This window comes from Hemiscyllium ocellatum, chromosome 4 (assembly GCF_020745735.1).
Source record: "Hemiscyllium ocellatum isolate sHemOce1 chromosome 4, sHemOce1.pat.X.cur, whole genome shotgun sequence".
Taxonomy (NCBI): Eukaryota; Metazoa; Chordata; class Chondrichthyes; order Orectolobiformes; family Hemiscylliidae; genus Hemiscyllium; species Hemiscyllium ocellatum.
In genome coordinates, this window is record NC_083404.1 from 28,676,246 (window position 1) to 28,697,056 (window position 20,811).

The following is a 20,811-nucleotide window of genomic DNA, read 5'->3' on the forward strand; positions in this document are numbered from 1 at the left end:
GTTTTCTTTGTTACTGAAGTCATTCAGCTACCTCTGTTCTTATCTTCCATTTATTCAACAGACTAGATGCACCCCCAGGTCAACATTTAATTTAGTTATCCTCCAAAGTTTCATCCAAACTCATCCCATGAATTTACTGATTTATTTAAATTAAAAACAAATGTAACATTTTCAAGACGTTTGATGAGCGTAGAAATCAAATCATTTTTAAAAATCCAGATGATGGGCTGAGGTGCCAGGGATGAATAAGGTGCCAGGGAGACTGGGAATTTCTTTGGTCCTGTTCTGTGAATAAAACTTGATCACAAATCCTGTATACACAGATATTGTGTTTTCTACTTCACTACCAATAGTGGAATTGGAACAGCTCTGAGGAAAACCTCGTTGTGTATTATACATCAAAAGCTGACTGGAATGGAGCCTCATTCACTGGGGCATTCACATGGGAAAATAACTTGGGTGCAGTCAATGACTTACCATTCATAGTTGTTGGAAAATTATTGGCTGCATGCATGCAAAATATTTACAATTAATGGACTGTCGTTTAAAGTGAGGTGAAAGGGGTATAACAAAAATGCTCAGTGGTTGGGAGGGGAATATTGGCTGGGGCTCCAGGAATGTAATTTCTAGTAATGTCTTGTAAACATCCTGTTGAATTGTTAGTCTGATGACTCATCCATAAGCTGTAATTTCCAAGAGAACAGCACTTGTTTCTTCACGACTGCACTGGGTAGAGAATGTGTTCAAATCTGTAACTGAACTTTAATCACAAGAACTTCTACCCCAGATATGAGAAGGTTACCAAGTGAGCCCTACCAACACTGCAAAGTATTACTAACCTAATTTACTTTTGGACAAATAAACCTTTAGTTGCAGCTTCTACACCTGCAGCATTAATAATTATTAGCAAAGTCACAGAAACAGACAGTGAGTCAGTAGAAAGGTTTGGAGATATAACAAAGGCAAAATTATTCACCAAACTGATCCTGAGATTTACTCACAGGTCTGTGTTTTCGGCCAGGTGGCCCAGGAGGACCAGGTGGACCTGGTAAACCGGAAAGCCCTGGGTCACCCTGTGGAACAAGCAGGATAGTAATCAACCCACAGTATAACATAGCGTTGTGGCTCAGAAATCAAAGCAATACAAACTTTACAAACAATATAATCAATACAAGAACAGCTGCCCATCAGCTCACTTCTAGCGCAGTAACTTTTCACTTGGACTCCTTACTCTACTTCATTTCTCAAGCACATTAAACATTTCTCTGTGTTGTTAGGAAACCAGCTGCTCAGATATTTAATGAGAATTAAAATATGTTATAGAGTCATACAGCACAGAAACAGCCCATTCGGCCCAACCCATCCATGCCAACCAGGTTTCTGAAACTGAACTCGTCCCATTTTCCTGTGCTTGGCCTATATCCCTATAAACGTTTACTATTCATGTACCTGTCCAAATTTCTTTTAAATGTTGCAATTGTATTCGCCTCTACCCCTTCCTCTAGTATATGTGCACCACCCTCTGTGTGAAAAAAGTTTCCACTTGGGTCCCCTTTAAATCTTTCCCCTCTCACCTTAAACCTACGCCTTCAAGTTTTGGACTCACCTATCCTGGGAATTAAACCTGACTATTCACCTTATCCATGGCTCTCATGATTTCAGAAACTTCTATAAGATCACATTCAGTTTCCAACACTCCAGTAAAACAAGTTCCAGCCTATCTAGCCTCTCCTTAAACTCAAGCCTTCCAGTCTCTTCTGCATCATTTCCAGCTTAATAACATCATTCTTTTAGTAGGTTGACCAGAACTGTATGCAGTATTCCAGAACTACCATACTCTAAAGGTCTGAGCAATGATGTCAAGCATGCCAAATGCCTTTTCACACCTTGTCTAGCTTTTAAGGAACTATGTACCTGCACCTCTGGGTCCCTCTGTTTGACAACACTTCCCATACAGAATCATAGAGATGTACAGCATGGAAACAGACTCTTTGGTCCAACCTGTCCATGCTGACCAGATATCCCAACCCAATCTAGTCCCACTTGCCAGCACCCAGCCCATATTCCTCCAAACCCTTCCTATTCATATACCCATCCAAATGCCTCTTAAATGTTGCAATTGTACCTGCCTCCTCCACTTCCCCTGGCAGCTCATTCCATACACATACCACCCTCTGCATGAAAAAGTTGCCCCTTAGGTCTCTTTTATATCTTTCCCCTCTCACATCCATGAAATCACATTTATTGGAAATTCAAGGCCATTTGCTCTGCAATTATTACTTAATTGAGAAATCTGTTTTTAACGGAAGCAGAGATTTTCTATGAAACGTTATTGTTCTACATATTTGATATGACTGCTGATATGTAGAACAACAATGTTTCATAGAAAATTTCATATGACTATTGATGGAGATGGTGACTGAATTCAGCCAGCTTGTTGGCAAGGGATTTGTGCAACATTTTGCTGAACTATTTGTAAAAAAAATCAAACCGCAAGATGTAGCATTATAGGACAAGTATTAGACTGTCCTGAAGTTTATTTTTCTTAAATTGTCATTGATTTCTCTTTAGATTGTAGATACATTTAGATTTAACAGTCACCTGTTAGATAGGCAAGTTCGGCAATTTAAAGTAAAAAAGGTAAAATTGCAATAATCCTACTGGACCATAGGACTACTGTCTCTTTAGAAAGAGACAACTGGTGATGGTTTAACCTGAGGGTTATGATACCACAGGCAAGGGGAGAGATTGAGAAGGAAAATCCTTCATGGTAACTCAGCTGGTAGGGAATTGAACCCATGTTGTTGGCACCACACACCAGCCATCCAGCCAAATGGGCTAAGTGACCCCCACTAGGCTACTGAATTATGGCTGACCTTAAAGCAATGGCAGTTTAGTCACTGACATGAAATTACATTAAACATACAGCACAGGCGTTTGGGCACAAGTCTAAGCTGTAGTTTATGGTCCCTACCAACATACCCGTATTCCTTTCTGCATTGAGCATTTATCTAGCTTTGTCTTAACTACATCTAAGCTGTTTATCTCAGTTCCAGTGAACCTAATTAAAGGATATGCCAGTGAAGAATGACTCATATTTCAGAGAATTTTATTAAGTGCAGGAAAAACAAGCTGTGCTTCAAAAGCAAAACATCTGAGTATGTATCATTTTTCATAATTGTTGTTTCTATGGAAGCAGGAGGGTAGAACAAATAATGCTCATCTTCCTCCTCATCCTCAGCAATCAATGAGCTTTGCACATTCCTAACTCTGCACTTTTGTATTTCAGAGAACTCTAGCGAGCAGCAGGGGAACTGCAGCCATGGCCAACTTTATCACAATGGAGGAGGAAGCCCTGCAATTCAGAGGCTGACACTGGCTGTTGTCCAAAGAGAGATGGGGGGGTCCCAGAGTTCAGGTAGCAGCATTAGATATTTCACTGTAACTTGGCATATTAACTGTTGCTCATTGAACTGGTGTTCAAAACAATTTCAGTTTGTTAATTCACTCATGGAAATGGGCTTTGCTGGCTAGACTAACATTAATAACCCACCCTTAGTTTCCCTTGAAAAGTGGTGTTGAGCTGCCTTATTGATCCACTGCAGTCTATTTATTGTAGGTATACCCACAATGCCATTGGAGAGGGAGTTCCAGGGGTTTGACCTAGTGACACTGAAGGAATGGTGATAAATATCCATGTCTGGATGGTCAGTCGCTTGGAGGAAAATTTGCAGGTGATGGTGTTCCCATGTACCTGGCACCTTTGTCCTTTTAGGTGGAAATGGCCATATGTTTGAAAGGTGCTACTGGAGGAGCCTTGGTGAATTCCTGCACTGTATCTTGTAGATAGTACACATTGCTGCTTCTAAGCATCACTGGTGGGTGCTTGTTGATCTGGTACCAACCAATTGAACTGCCTTCTCCTGGATGGTCTGAAGCTTCAGAAGTGTTGTTGGAGCTGCATCAATTCAGGAAATTGGGGAATATTCCATCACGCATCTGGCCTGTATATTGTAAGTGGTGGGCAGGCTTGGGGGAGTCAGGAGATGATTTACTTACTGTAGCATTCCCATCTTCTGACCATCAGCGAGGCCTTGAGAGGGTTTCCCTTTGTTCCCCAGGAGCCTAACCACATACAGTGGGAGAAAGAAGAGCTTGAAAATGGCAAAGAATGAACTAGCCACAACAGCTCCCGGTGTACTTCGGCCAACATTTGTGGAGATTTTATTCCAAAGGATTGCAGAGGTCCATAATCACCTGACTCGCAAGTCTGAGCCTTCAAATGCACTACTGTTCAAAGTGATTGTAGAGGTTGATCCATAAACCTCTAGATCTCGCAATAAAGGAATCACCATCTTCTTGGTGCCTCTTTCATTTCTATTCATAGAGTAATAGAGGCATAGAGGTGTACAGCACGGAAATATACCCTTCAGTCCAACTCATCCATGCCGACCAGATATCCTAAATTAATCTAGTCTCGTTTACCAGCACTTGGCCAATGTCCCTCTAAACTTTTCCTATTCATGTACCCATCTAGGTGCCTTTTAAAAGTTGTAATTGTGCCAGTCTCCACCACTTCCTCTGGCAGCTCATTCCATACACGTAACACCCTTTGCATGAAAACATTGCCCCTCAGGTCCCTTTTAAAACTTACCCCTCTCACCCTAAACTTGTACCCTCGAGCTCTGGACTCTCCAACCCAGGGAAATGCCTTATCTATTTACCCTATCCATGCCCCTCATGATATTCTTCTATTCCATCCAGATACATTTGGCTTTGGAGAAAACAGCTGCTGGTCCTGGAATTGCTGTAACTGTCCCACTGGCTACTGAGCTGGAGCAGAGTGTGTCTCCTTGTCAGAGGCCTGACCAACTTCATATCATGTGGATCCTGTGTCATAGGTAATAGGGTGAGATCATCTTCAGTCCCAAGCAAGATAATTAATAGGAGTTGGGTAAAAGGTGCTACATCCAACATAATCACTGATTATCAGCTGAAGGCTAGATTAGATCACATTCATGTTATGAAGAGGTCCCACTGTGCAGCCACCTTTACCTAGTTTGTGGAAGGCACAGTATGTATCCCAGATGATATTAGGAAATGAGTCTCTGCTTTATAGAGCTCATAACTGCCTTTTCAAGTATCTCAGTTGCTTTTACACCACATCAAATGGTGTTTATGGCCCATGGAAGTTGTAATGTTTCCTGGAGAAAGCCAAAGGAGAGCAGGATCCCATCAATTCCTGGACGTGCTTCACTCTGCATACTCCAGAAGATGCTGCCACTGAGCTCACAAAAATCTGCCCAATATGTCTTAAGTGGTGACTTTTCACTAGAACTTTCAGATAAAATGTTGCTGACCTGAAATGTTAACCATTTTCTTTAACCACCGATGTTGCCTGACCTGTTGAGTATTTCCAGCGCCTCTAATATTTTACTTTTATAAATAGGTGGATTTATAAATGCCGAGGAAATTGAACCCATGAGTTGTAACACACTTGAATCCTTAATTATACCACAATTAGGTCTGCTAGTATTGCATTTTAAGTGTACTTTTAGGTATTATTATGCACATTGTAATAACTGTGTGATGATGTGTTCAAATGTATGAGAAACCATTTGATTTGAGAAGTAAATTATAAACAAGAACTCAGATCGTCTAATTCTATGTCAGTAAATTTGGTCTCTGAGACTTACTTGGTTGAGTAGAACTGGTCTCAAGGACCAGTATCCCAGATAATCAGAGCTAAAATGATCCCTGGGAGCTGTTTGACTTGAAAAGGGAAATTAACCTGAGCCATAGGTCACTGAGCAGCAATAGAAATGCAATACTAAAGCCTGAAGCTTTTGATCTGTGCTCCCTTTTAGTGAAGCATTGTGCCAGACTTAATAGAATTTAACCTAAATCCAGAAAAATAACTGCAATATATGTGAAAAAAAACTGGAAATTTAAATAAATGGCTAAAGGCTGTAGATAAAGGAGAAAAATAGATAAGAGAGAGCACACAAGTAAATTGTTGACATAAATACGTCAAATTATTCTTCAAATAATCTATTAGATTAATATTACAATAGCTGTCTACTATCATTACAATAATTTTATCACTGTTATATCCTTGCTGGTGAGCAGAAAATGTGAAAAATTGTTCAGAACAGGCACACCAGTTCCCTACAGCATTTGCTTTTTTCAGCATGAATGCATACATTCGACCAGTTGATCTATACTCAGCAGCAGGAGATCAGGGAAGAGGCTTGACACACTACAAAGCAATTTCAGTCATGATTCCTCTGATTTCTGTCCCCCCTTTTTGTTCTTTGTAAGTTTAAAATATGCCATATTTCAGTCTGCATTTTCATTGTTATGCAGTGGTAATGTTCCTCATTTAATAATCCAAAACACTGATGTCAAACTTCAGTCAGGCCACTTGCAATATTTATATACCGAACAACTAGTTTTCTTGAAAATTATATCTGCAAAGTCAAAGTGAGTTGAAATTTTCAAGTAGCTATAGGGAATGTGGAATACACGAGGATTGAACACAGTAAACCAGCAACACATATTAACGATAAAATTATAAACAGAGCAAGGTAAAGCAGAACTACAATGTGCCTTCTTCCATTAGGTCTCAGTTCCACGTGATCTGATATTATCATGATATTATTGATGAACAACATCTAGCTATTAATACGTAGTTATTAACCCATGCCATCATTCAGGGATGGAAAATTGTTTCAATTATTCAGTCCCACGTCAATATTATTAACTCTCATCTGACGAGTGAAGTGGTCTATCAAACCACTCACTAATACCAAATTGCTAACAGCGGTTTTAAAAAAATGGCCTCTCACTGTTAAGTAGGGATGGATAATAAATGCTGGCCTTACTAGCAATGTCCTTATCCAAGAATTAACATTTATAACAGTTCATATGCTTATCCAAGGGCAGCAAGACTGTGGTAATCTTTATCTCCATCAGCCATTCCTTCCTCCAACAATATGCAGTTTTCACAAAAACCTGCAAACATTGAAAAATAAAAACATAGAATATAGGAACAGGAGTAGGCCATTTGGTCCTTTAAGCCTGTGCTGTCATTCAGAATGCTTGTGGCTGATTATTCTACTTTCTCCCCATAACCACTGTTCCCTTTAGCCCCAAGAACTACAACTAATTCCTTCTTGAAAACTTTTAATGATTTGGCCTCTGCAGAGAATTCCACAGGCTCACCAACTCTGGGTAAATAAATTTCTCCTCATTGCAGGCCTAAATGTCTTACGCCCATATCCTTAGACTGTGAGCCCTAATTCAGTACTCCCTAATCATCAGGAACATCCTTTCTGTATTTTCCCTGCATGGTCCTGAAAAAACGTAATAAGTTTCTATGACATCTCCCTCATTTTTCTAAAGTACAATGAATATAGTCTTAACCAATCCAGTCTCTCCTCATGCATCAGTTCTGCCATTTCAGGAATCAGTCTGATAAACCTTTGTTGCACTCCCTACATCGACAGAACATCCTTCCTTCAATAAAGTAGAACAAAACTGCACATAGTCCTCCAGATGTGGTATCATCAAGGCCTTGTCTAATTATAGAGTCACAGACATGTGTACAGCATGGAAACAGACCCTTCAGTCCAACTTGTTCAGGCCAACCAGATATCCTAAATAACTCTAGTCCCATTTGGCCCATATCCCTCTAAACCCTTCCTATTCATATACCCATCCAGATGCTTTTTAAATGTTGTAATTGTACCAGACTCCACCACTTCCTCTGGCAGCTCATTCCATACACACACGAGCCTCTGCATGAAAAAGTTGCCCCTTTCTCCCTTTTAAATATTTTCCATCTCACCCTAAAACAATGCCTTCTAGTTCTGGACTCCCTCAACCCAGTGAAAAGACCTTGTCAATTTACCCTATCCATGCCTCTTGTGTTTTAAAAACCTTTATATAAGGTCACCCCTCAGCCTCTGACGCTCCAAGGAAAACAGCTCCAAGTCCTGTTCCTGTACTTAAATCCTCTCACTATGAAGGCCGACATACCAAATTTCTTCATCACCGCCTGCGGTTATGTGTGTGCGTATTTTCATCGACAGGTGTACAAGGATGCACAAGTTTCACTGTGCTTCTCCCTTTCCCAATCTACTGCCAGTCAGATAGTAATCCACCTTTCTGTTATTGTTAACAAAATGGATAAGACTGAGAAAGGGTGAAGTGAAGACTTCACTATTTCCAGTTTAACCTTCAGATAAATTATTTATTATGAAGTGGGAGATGGCACGGGACAGGCTGACACCAGGCACACGGACACACAAGATGGCTGCTGAGTCATCAGTTGGCCACTCGACACATAAGATGTCTGCTGGACCAAGATATGGAGGGAGACAGCAGGGCAAACACAGACACTACCTGGGGCCACCAGAATGCCAGCACTACGCACTCACAACCCAGTTGATTAGTTTAAGGCGGGTGGGGGACAGAATACACATGAGTAGCGTATACTACCCACCAAAGTGTCTGGGTCCAGCCAACACCTTTGATAGAAATGCTAACAGTTTGATTGAAACTCAATACAGAGTGCTAATAGCCAGAGCTGCAGTAATCGTCGTTCTCAGGAAGAGTGATTAACGCCCATTACTACAGCAATGGACATCCGCACAGACATTGAAACTGTCCACGTCTGCATCGAAACTATCAACAATTTCGCAATGAGTGCCATAAACAAATCATGTTACAAAGACAATAATCTCATCACTAACCTACTGTATCACATGACGTATAAAAGTACCTTGACCTGTGCTCCGGGGCTAGAGAACCCTAATAGTCAGAGGGAAATTGAGAAACAAACTTGTAAGGGGATCTCAGCTATCTGTAAGAAAAATAGGGTGGTTATGGTAGGGGATTTTAACTTTCCAAACATAGACTGGGACTACCATGATGTTAAGGGTTTAGATGGAGAGGAATTTGTTAAGTGTGTACAAGCCAATTTTCTGATTCAGTATGTGGATGTACCTACTAGAGAAGGTGCAAAACTTGACTTATCCTTGGGAAATTAGGTAGGGCAGGTGACTGAGGTGTCAGTGGGGGAGCACTTTGGGGCCAGCGACCATAATTCTATTAGATTTAAAATAATGATGGAAAAGGATAGACGAGATCTAAAAATTGAAGTTCTAAATTGAAGAAAGGCCAATTTTGACAGTATTAGGCAAGAACTTTTGAAAGCTGATTGGGCGCAGGTGTTTGGAGGTAAAGGGATGGCTGGAAAATGGGAAGCCTTCAGAAATGAGATAACAAGAATCCAGAGAAAGTATATTCCTGTCAGGGTGAAAGGAAAGGCTGGTAGGTACAGGGAATGCTGGATGACTAAAGAAATTGAGTGTTTGGTTAAGAAAAAGAAGTAAGAATATGTAAGGTATAGACAGGATAGATCAAGTGAATCCTTAAAAGAGTATAAAGGAAGTAGGAGTATACTTAAGAGGGAAATCAGGAGGGCAAAAAGGGGACATGAGATAGCTTTGGCAAATAGAATTAAGGAGAATCCAAAGAGTTTTTAAAAATACAAAGGTGGCCTTTGTGTGGAGCCGCAGAAAAAGGGGGAGATACTAAATGAGTATTTTGTATCAGTATTTACTGTGGAAAAGGATATGGAAGATATAGATTGTAGGGACATGGATGGTGACATCTTGCAAAATGTCCAGATTACAGAGGAGGAAGTGCTGGATGTCTTGAAATGCATAAAAGTGGATAATTCCCCAGGACCTGATCAGGTGTACCCTAGAATTTTGTGGGAAGCTAGAAGAAGTGATTGTTGGGCCTCTGGCTGAAATATTTGTATCATTGATAGTCACAGTTGAGGTGCCGGAAGACTGGAGGTTGGCTAACACATTGCCACTGTTTAAGAAGGGTGGTAAGGTCAAGCCAAGGAACTACAGACCAGTGAGCCTGACGTCGGTGGTGGACAGGTTGTTGAAGGGAATCTTGAGGGACAGGATATACATGTATTTGGAAAGGCAAGGACTGATTATGGATAGTCAACAAGGTTTTGTGCATGGGAAATCATGTCTCACAAACTTGATAAAAGTTTTTTGAAGAAGTAACAAAGAGCGGTAGATGTGATCTATATGGACTTCAGTAAGGCATTTGACCAAGTCCCCATAGGAGACTGGTTAGCAAGGTTAGATCTCACGGAATACAGGGAGAACTAGCCATTTGGATACAGAAATGGCTCAAAGGAAGAAGACAGAGGGTGGTGGAGGAGAGTTGTTTTCAGACTGGAGGCCTGCGACCATTGGAGTGCCACAAGGATCGATGCTGGGTCCTCCACTTTTTGTCATTTACATGAATGATTTGGATGTGAGCATAAGAGTCTGCAGATGACACCAAAATTGGAGGTGTAGTGGATAGCGAAGAGGGTTACCTCAGAATAAACAGGATCTTGGCCAGATGGGCCAATGGGCTGAGAAGTGGCAGATGGAGGTTAATTCAGATAAATGCGAGGTGCTGCATTTTGGGAAAGCAAATCTTAGCAGGATTTATACATTTAATGGTAAGGTCCTAGGAAGTGTTGCTGAACAAAGAGACCTTGGAGTACAGGTTCATAGCTCCTTGAAAGTGGAGTTGCAGGTAGATAGGATAGTGAAGAAGGTATTTGGTATGCTTTCCTTTATCGGTCAGAGTATTGAGTACAGGAGTTGGGAAGTCATGTTGCAGATGTACAGGACATTATTTAGGCCACTGTTGGAATATTGCGTGCAATTCTGGTCTCCTTTCTATCGGAAAGATGTTATGAAACAAGAAAGGGTTCAAAAAAGATTTACAAGGATGTTGCCAGGGTTGGAGGATTTGAGAGCTATAGGGAGAGGCTGAACAGGCTGGGGCTGTTTTCCCTGGAACATCAGAGGCTGAGGGGTGATCTCATACAGGTTTACAAAATTATGAGGGGCACAGATAGGGTAAATAGGCAAAGTCTTTTCCCTGGGGTGGGGGAGTCCAGAACTAGAGGGCATAGGTTTAGGGGGAGAGGGAAAAGATATAAAAGAGACCTAAGGGGCAACTTATTCACGCAGAGGGTGGTACGTGTATGGAATGAGCTGCCTAGGAAGTGGTGGAGGCTGGTACAATTATAACATTTAAGAGGCATTTGGATGGGTATATGAATAGGAAGGGTTTGGAGGGATATAGGCCGAGTGCTGGCAAGTGGGACGAGATTAGGTTGAGATATCTGGTCGGCATGGACGGGTTGGACCAAAGGGTCTATTTCCGTGTTGTACATCTCTATGACTAAAAGACTCTAAGACTCGCAGCTGACCACTGTGCTGTTGGTGTCTTTCTCTCCCCGGAGCTCCAGTATTTCCTTGTACAATAAGCTCTGTCATTGAACCCCGACTCTGACTCCGAAACTGGTGATTTTCCTCATAACAATTCTTTATATCAATTATTTACTCTTCATGTTTATCCTTTATATCTTTGGTCATATTCTCGCCCTCCTTCAACAATGTTAACCACCGGACATACCTTCCCTCCTTTGGGACCTTGTTCACCTTTTGTTCCTTTAAATCCTTGAGATCCCTGTTTACCCTGAATGTGAAAGTAAAAATATTGTTTAATAGACATAAATATTTACTTACTTTAGATGAATAAAGTCACTGACAAGGAACCTGATAAGATATGCTATCAATCATCGATTTAATCAAAATTCAAAGTGTTCATTGCAAGGATTAATAAATGCAACACTTCACAACTATTGTAAGTAGTAAGGGATATCAATTATTTTGGTATCTCAGTTCAAAAAATTCCAAAGAACAGTCACTGTAGCCTGCTCAATCCCAAACTGGGAGTAAATCAGGGAATTTTATGCTATCTGCAAGTTTGAGGCCATGGTTTCTCATAGGAGGGTGCACATTGGCTGTGAAGGGACAGAAGGAGAGTTCGATTTCAACCTGCATAAAGCGTGATGAATTGAACGCTGAGAATTGGAAGAGTTCTGTGGCCCCACAAAACAGGGTATTTACAGGCAGTATACAAAATAGGTTGGATGACTAACCCACCAGCTACTGTCCACCCCTAGGTTGTCCCCCACAGTATTAAGGAATAGTTAAGGAACTGTTTCTGTCTCTTGTGCATTAATGCGTGAGGTTGGGATAGGCAGAACCACAAAAGCCAGCCTGCCTCTTCGCCATCTCAGGTCAGAAGGTGGGACAGAAAGGGAAGCATCTCCTTCAGGGTGTGCAGTGTACCCAAAGAGGTACTTCCCTCTCTGACTCTTAGTCTCACAATGTGATGCTCCAACATCCACCTTTGATACTCCTCCCTCCATTCCCCTAATCTTTCTAAACACAGAAATGCAGTATGAACTCTAAGTCTTGTATTCCATCCATTATCTTGTGGATTTGCCTGTCATCCCAGCAGCAGCCACCACTGACTTCTGCCTGTGTTTGGCTACACAGTTGCAGGTCAATCAATTGTCGAGGGTGAAATTCCTTACCCTGAGGGATTACTGCTGGGGAAGGCAGCTTTCAGTATGTTGGAGGTCGGGGAGGGTGAAGAGCAAAGCTCCAGGGATCAAGACTATGTTGCTACAAATCCTTAAGCTAAGGGATTTGGGAGAGGGGAACGTGAAAAGACAGTTTAGATGTACTAACTTTACACAGAAGCTGGTGGATGTGAATCGTGAACTGCACTGAGAGTTAAAATTAAGAAGTTAAGAGAGAGTTGGTAAAGTGTTGAGGGAGCGTGAGAATGAGGAGATAAAATTTTAGACTGGCCAGGAAGACTGGATTGCATTTTCTACTGTGTGTACCGAGGCCACATTAGATTTGGTATTGGGTAATGAACTTGGCCAGGTGTTAGATTTGGAGGTAGGTAAACACTTCAGTGATAGTGACCACAATTCAGTTATGTTTTCTATAGTGATGGAAAGGGATAGGTATATACTGCAGGGCAAGAGTTATAGTGGGGGTAAAGGCAATTACAATGCAATTAGGCAAGATTTAGCATGCATAAGATGGGGAAGGAAACTGCAGGGGATGGGCACAATTGAAATGTGGAGCTTATTCAAGGAACACTTACTGAGGGTCCTTGATAAGTAAGTACCTGTCAGGCAGGGAGAAAGTTGTCAAGCGTGGGAGCCGTGGTTTACTAAGGAAGTTGAATCTCTCTTCAAGAAGAGGAAGAAGGCTTATGTTAGGATGAGATGTGATGGTTCAGTTAGGGTGCTTGAGAGTCACAGGTTAGCCAGGAAAGAGGAGGAGGGGACCCGCGAAATCATTGGCGGATAGGATCAAGGAAAAACCTAAGGCTTTCTATAGCCATATCAGGAATAAAAGAATGACCAGAATAAGATTAGGGCCAATCGAGCAAAGTGGTGGGAAGTTGTGCATGGAGTCAGAGGACATCGGGGAAGCACTAAATGAATAATTTTCGTCAGTATTCACACTAGAAAAAGAAAGTGTTGCCGAGGAGAATACTGAGACACAGGCTACTACACAACATGGGATGGAGATGAATAAGGAGGAAATGTTAGCAATTCTAGAACGTAAAAAAATAGATAAGTCCCCTGGGCCAGATGGGATTTATCCTAGGATTTTTTGGGAAGCGAGGGAGGAGACTGCTGAACCTTTGGCTTTGATCTTTATGTCATCATTGACTACAAGAATAGTGCCAGAAAATAGAAGGATTGCAAATGTTGTTCCCTTGTTCAAGAAGGGGAGTAGAGACAACCCTGGAAATTATAGACCTGTGAGCCTTACTTCGTTTGTGGGTCAAGTGTTGCAAAGGGTTATAAGAGATAGGATTTATAATCATCTCGAGAGGAATACGTTGATTAGGGATAATCAACATGGTTTTGTGAAAGGTAGGAAGTGCCTCACAAATCTTATGGAGTTCTTTGAGAAGGTGACCGAACAGGTGGATGAGAGTAAAGCCTTTGATGTGGTGTATATGGATTTCAGTAAGACGTGTCATAAGGTTCCCCACGGTAGGCACAAAACACAGGCAGTGATTGAGGATTGAGGGTGATTTAGCAGTTTGCATCAGAAATTGGCTACGTGAAAGAAGACACAGGGTGGTGGTTGATGGGAAATATTCATCTTGGAGTTCAGTTACTACTGGGGTACTGCAAGGATCTGTTTTGGGTCGACTGTACTTCGTCATTTATATAAATGACCTGGATGAGGGCATTGAAGGATGGGATAGTAAATTTGCGGATGACACTAAGATCGGTAGAGTTGTGGGTAGTGACAAAGAATGTTGTAGGTTGCAGAGATAAGCTGTAGAACTAGGCTGAGAGATGGCAAATGGAGTTTAATGTGGAAAAGTCTGGGGTGATCCACTTTGGAAGGAGTACAGGAATACAGAGTACTGGGCTAATGGATAAGATTCTTCGTAGTGTAGATGAGCAGAGAGATCTCCGTGTCCAGGTACTTAGTTCCTTGAAAGTTGCCACCCAGGTTGATAGGGTTGTTAAGAAGGCATACAGTGTGTTAGCTTTTATTGGTAGAGGGATTGAATTTTGGAACCATGAGATCATGCTGCAGCTGTACAAAACTTTGGTGCGGCCACATTTGCATTAGTGCATACAGTTCTGGTCACCGCATTATAGGAAGGATGTGGAAGTTTTGGAAAGGGTTCAGAGAAGACTTACTAGAACGTTGCCTAGTATGGAGGGAAGGTATTATGAAGAAAGGCTGAGGGACTTGATGCTGTTTTCGTTAGAGAGCAGAAGGTTGTGAGGCAAATTAATTCAGATATAAGATAATCAGAGGGTTAGACAGGTTGGACAGTGAGAGCCTTTTTCCTCAGATGGCGATGGCTAACACGAGGGGATAGCTTTAAATTGAGGGGTGATAGATATAGGACAGGTGTCAGAGGTAGTTTCTTTACTCAGAGAATAGTGGGGGTGTGGAACACACTGCCTGCAACAGTAGTAGACACACCAACTTTAAGGACATTTAATTGCTTATTGGATTGGCATGAGGATGAGAATTAAATAATGTAGGTTAGATGGGCTTTAGATTGGTTCCAGAGGTTGGCGCAACATCGAGGGCCGAAGGGTCTGTACTGCGCTATAATGTTCTGTTTTCTGTGCTTTTAATTATGTCCCTTTGGATACTAATGATGGTGATGGAACAAGTTTCTACATTTTTCATCCAAGGTTAGCATCAGATAATTCCAGGTCAGGTGTAACACAACTCTCATTGACTAACACTTGTACCATCCACAAGGACATTAGCTTGGCCAACTGACTCCACTGAGATTCTGATGGCAATTACCAATTTTGTTCCAATTAACGATGAACTGTGTGCAATGGCAGGATTGCGTGTATTGGGAGCTGAAATTATTGCATAACCACAGACAGCAAAAGTAACACATTAATCTCTGTTCAATTTATGGTTAGCCCCCAAAAAAGGTGTTAATCTTTATACCAATTCTGTAATTTTTAAGATATTTTAGTTTTCTACAAACAAGACTTATCATAGCAGTCATTCTTTACAAATTTGGTTGGTGTTGATTCCGTTATACAAAATCCTCCAAAATGTGGGTGCAAACTAATGTTTCAAAACTCGAAATAATTGCATAGTTGGAGTTACATGCATAACCAAATTCTGGGTCTGGACAAGGGACAGGAGTTCTGCCACCAGCAAAAGGCTTGTTAACATCACGATGGATGAGTCAGCAATGTAGACTTCCAAGCAAGTGAAAGATTGAATACAATAACATCTGAACTTGCGCTCTGTCAGGATAAGCAGACATTTAAGCTAAGTGCTCCAATGGAAAACAAGTTGTGGTTGTCAAGGCAACTTCATTTCTATTTTGATTAGCTCCTCTGTAAAATCAGAATTAAGAAAATCTGACGTTATTATGTAATTATTTATTTGACCATTCCATCTCTCTGAAAGGATCATTCATTGACTCCTACATTCCTGTAATTAAGATTTTTCTTGAACAAATGAACATTAATTTCCTTTTTAAAATCCACCACGGATGTTGCTTTCGTCCCTCTTTCTGTCATGGTATTCTGGGGTACAGTGTGCTATCAGAAGGTCAGATATAGCAGCACATTGATTGCCACACAATTTTGTTCCATTGACTTTAACGGAAATTTAAAAGGAATTCTCTACTTGTTGTTTTATGATGATATAAAAGATTTACAATTCAATTGTACAATTCAATTCAATCTCTCGATTTGAATTTGATTGTTTGGGCATATAGGAGAGGAATTTTTCAAAAATTTATATCCTCATTAGACCTGTGCTTCCCTGGAATTTTGCCTCTTCTGGGATGATTCATAGTTGCAGAGTTGGGGTGGAATGCAAACTGTCTGGCCATGATACTCCAATTATGTGAATGAGGCAGCATTGATGGCACCAATGGCCTTTATGTGTTTTGTAGTTACCGACTCAATGCCCAGCAGAGAATGTTTTTACCATTCACTTAATCAGAAACTCTCACAATATAGAGCCTATCTCTCCTCCTCTCAATTTTCTTCATTCTAATGAAGACTTGCCAGGTTTTCGCATCTCTCCACATAACTAAAGCCTCCTGTCCTTGGTATCACTGTGGTGCATCTCTTCTGTGGCCCTTAAAGGACCTTACCATGCTTCCTAAACCAGGGTGCCTAAAATGGAGTAAAATGTCCGAGCTTCCTTGCTCACTAAATGCAAACATTAATTCACTTTCCTTTCTCTCCAAAAGTCAGCTTGTTCTCATTGTTGCATGTTGATTAGAATTATGTTTCTTCATTCCTGCTCAGCTCACCATTGGCCATGGCAATATGTTTATTTCAATGTGAAGAAAACCAAATTCCACAATCACAGCCCCTGTCACTTGAACCTCTGTCAGGGAGCATCAAATTCAAAGCAGTTAACATTTAGTATGGTGCACAATTTGCATTTTGTCCCAGCCCACTTGCCAAATGACTGAAATAAATCAAACACTTACAGGCAGTCCATCTTTTCCTGAGACACCCTGTAGTGAGAAAGCACAGTTAGTAAACGATGCTAGGCTTTGAAAGCACACAAATGAGACAATGGTGAAGCATTTTGATCAATATTTGAAGTTCAGCAGGGATTACACCAGCGCAGTGTCATTGCAATGGTAGCAAATTGCTGAGGATTTCATTCAGGCTCCCTCATGTTTGTATTGAATGTAGCCTGGATCAGTTGGCCAGCATTCTAATACTTAGGCACACGCCTCATGGTGAATTCTGCTCCAAAGTAGCATTTGACACATGCCTGCAACATTGGTTTGACAGACTTGGTCCATGCAAGGTTAGTTAAATAAAAGGAGCAAGCAAAAACATTGAACTCCATGCCATCCATTACTTACGGGCTGACCATCTTTTCCAGGAGGTCCTGGTGAGCCTCTTGGCCCTGGTGGCCCAGGCTCTACAGGATCAGCTTGGTTCACTGTGGGTATGCCAGGAGGACCAGTTAATCCAGGTTCACCTTTGTCACCCTTGAGTCCAACTTTTCCCAGTCCATCCTCACCCTAGAGATCAAAACAGTCTGTAAATTTCACAATATCACACATTACTTATGAGAAGACAAGGCTTAAAGAATCCACTGGCAAGAAACAGCAGCAAAGATAATTTAAAGTTTGATGGATCACCAAACGATGACATTGTATTGTATTAGATTATTTCACACCTTAGAATCATTAAACCAGAGAATGTGACACTCAGAAGCTGCGCTTTCACCAAGGGAGCCTGCTGCAAAGCTTTTCTCCATCCAGTCCAATACCTCACTGGGGGAACTCTCTGCAAATCAAGGCCCGTTATTCCCAGAGCCATCACAAAAGTTAAAGATGTTAATCAAAGTACGCTAAGTCCCCAGTTTGCTTGTCTTTGTACAGTCAGGTTAACAGGAAACACAGACCAGGTTTCTGTACTTAACAATAATTACTATTTATAACAAACACATTCTATTTACTATCAATTCTACTAGTTAACCCCCTTATAAAACCATAACAAATAGGAACAGGAATAGGCCATTTGGCCCCTCGAGTTGCTCCGCTATTCAATAGGTTCATGGCTGATCCAACACTTTTCACGTCACTTTCTTGTCCATATTCCCATTGCTCTTGATTCCCTGACTGACCTGCCTTAAGTATACACAAAGACTCAGCCCCACAGTTTTTTGGGCAAGGAGTTCCAAAGACTCATAACCTTCTAAGAGATGAAGTTCCTTCTCACCACACTCTTAAATTGGTGCCTCTTAATTCTAATTTTGCTAAAAACAGAAGTTCTGAGATTATGAAACAAAGCAAAAGTTTAGTAACAATAGAAGTGGAGATAAATTCCATTATAAACCAGACTTGAAGAATTTTAAATGTATAGTAGAAATTACCCACATGGAATGAATATCCTACTAAGACTTCCAAACATTGTTGCAATTCCAATATCATGCAGAACAACACTGCTATCAAGAGAGATTTTCTGTTTGTTTTAATGCTCTGATATGCTTGAACTGATCAAAAATTGCATCCCAATCTTCTGGAATAGCAGATAACTTTTTCTTAACCAATACCATCAAGCTCCCAGTGCTTTATTATCTCTTCTACAGCTCAAATCTCTTTTCTTTTAAATCTTAAAAAGCATCACTTCTATTTGACTGAATTTATCCCCGTACTTTGGTCTGGATGGGTATATGAATAGGAAGGGGTTGGAGAGATATGTGCCAGGTGCTGGCAGGTAGGACTAGATTGGGTTGGGATATCTGGTCAGCATGGACAGGTTGGACCGAAGGGCCTGTTTCCATGCTGTACATCTCTATGACTCTATAAAAGACGCCTCAACATTTCAGAGCTTGATATGCACTTCTCCTTCAAATGTCTCCCAGTTCAGACTACTTCAAGCTGGAAATATCTCATCCCAAGTTCTCTAGGTAGTTCCCTAGAAACCCCAGATAATTGTGTCTTGATTAGAATTATAGTTTTTCCCATAAATGCTAAGAGTCAACTACAAATACGGAGACAAATGCAAACCCAGAACTCCAAGAAATTAAACACGTAGAAAGTGCCAGAAGAATACATTGAAATAAATTATAAGTTTCATCTCAACAGGCAACTTACAAAAGACTGGTTTTGAAGTATCATTCCTGGACATAAAGCAGTGAGACACTACTAAGAGCACAGTGTTTCATTATGGATAGGTGGTTAGTGCTGCTGTACCATGATGTGCCTTTCCTCTTTAGCATTCCCTAGTTGTTGGCAACAACCAGGTTAGGAGCCTGTGTGTGACCTAATCTAGCCCCGACACAGGAAAATGGGCCAAATCATAACGAGCCAGACAGGAAGGCTATGTCCAAAACTACTCCACCCTCAGGAGGGGGTGGGATTCACTCGGATGTCCAACATTAGTTTTGAGTATCTCTTCCAATTTCATTTCCAGCCAATAATATGTTTTCTTGACATATCGTGCCATCATAATCACTATGATTATTTGCTCATGTTTTAATCTTTGCAAGTTATACATTTGTTTAAAACAAATTCTGACTGTAATTGTAGAATGGGGACTGGCTTCGTTTCTAGTGTCACAATGTTTTGATTCCAAAGCTGGTTAATTAACTATTACCATGGTTATCTTGAAGATTTGTTGTGAACAACAAAGTCTTTTTTATTTCCAAGCTATGGAGACCAGGAGTTTCTCATACTTTTGCTTCTGCAGCTCCCTCCTCCCAATATTTTAACAATTCGACAGAACCTGTAGCAGAAATCAAGTTTATCTTTATAAGGTCATTCCCTCAGGATGGGGGAGTCCAAAACTAGAGGGTATTGGTTTAGGGTGAGAGGGAAAAGATTTAAAAGGGACCTGAGGGGCAACGTTTTCATGCAGACAGTGGTGTGTGTATGGAATGAGCTATTGGAGGAGGTGGTGGCTGCTGGTCGAATGTCACTAGTTAAAAGGCATCTGGATGGATACGTGAATAAGAAGAGTTTATGGGAATACAGGCCAAATGCTAGCAAACAGGACTAGATTTATTTAGGATATCTGGTCGGCATGGACAAGTTATTGTCTGTCAAAGGAAAATATTGGACACATCAACCCCTCCCCTTTCTCCAAATTAAGCTCAGAACCTTCTTTGAGCAGGTTCATTCATGTTTAAAACTGCTTTCAAGTCATTTTAATGGCAATATTGTTCCACTTCCTTTCAACGTATGTTATCTTTAATTTTCTACACCGTTAACCAAGAGGTGGACAAATGGGTTTGGTGGCTCTTGCTGCTTTCATGATGGCGTTTTGTCCCCTCCCACACCTGACTCAATAGTGAGGCCATAGATGGTGACAGTGAATGAGAGACGGAATAATGTGCAAAGCATGCTGGTACTCCTCTGTGGCTCAGCAGCCTCTGTGCCCTGTGTTTAGGAGGCCAAGTTATTGTGACACACTAACATCGGAAGGAGGTAGTCTGAATTCAGAATGTACAGCCTTTGCAAAAGGCCCCAAGTTATAGTCATGGAGTCACAGAGACGTACAGCATGGAAGCAGACCCTTCAGTCCAACTCATCCATGCCGACCAGATATCCTAACCTAATCTAGGTCCATTTGCCAGCACTTGGCCCATATCCCTCTAAACCCTTCCTATTCATATACCCATTCAGATGCCTTTTAAATACTGTAATTGTAGCAGCTTCCATCACTTGCTCAGATAGCTCATTCCTTACATGCACCACCCTCTGTGTGAAAAGGTTGGCCCTTAGATCGCTTTTATATCTTAACTGTCACACCCTCAACACATGCCCTCTAGTTCTGGACCTGCCCCCCCCTACCTCCAGCTGCCCCACCCACCTCAGGGAAAAGACCTTGTCTCTTTATTC

General features: G+C 41.2%; 1 protein-coding gene across 3 annotated transcripts in view; it reads right to left on the reverse strand.

Annotated features, from left to right (window-relative positions):
• LOC132811753 (collagen alpha-1(XV) chain-like) overlaps positions 1 to 20,811 on the reverse strand; it is a 262,882-nt gene that overhangs the window by 106,050 nt on the left and 136,021 nt on the right. For all 3 annotated transcript variants that reach the window (XM_060822847.1, XM_060822846.1, XM_060822845.1), the window contains 4 exons: positions 17,323 to 17,484; positions 16,936 to 16,962; positions 11,512 to 11,574; positions 1,002 to 1,073 (listed from right to left, as the gene is read on the reverse strand). In XM_060822847.1, the coding sequence (XP_060678830.1) occupies positions 1,002 to 1,073; positions 11,512 to 11,574; positions 16,936 to 16,962; positions 17,323 to 17,484 (324 nt within the window). The remainder of the gene's footprint in view (positions 1 to 1,001; positions 1,074 to 11,511; positions 11,575 to 16,935; positions 16,963 to 17,322; positions 17,485 to 20,811) is intronic.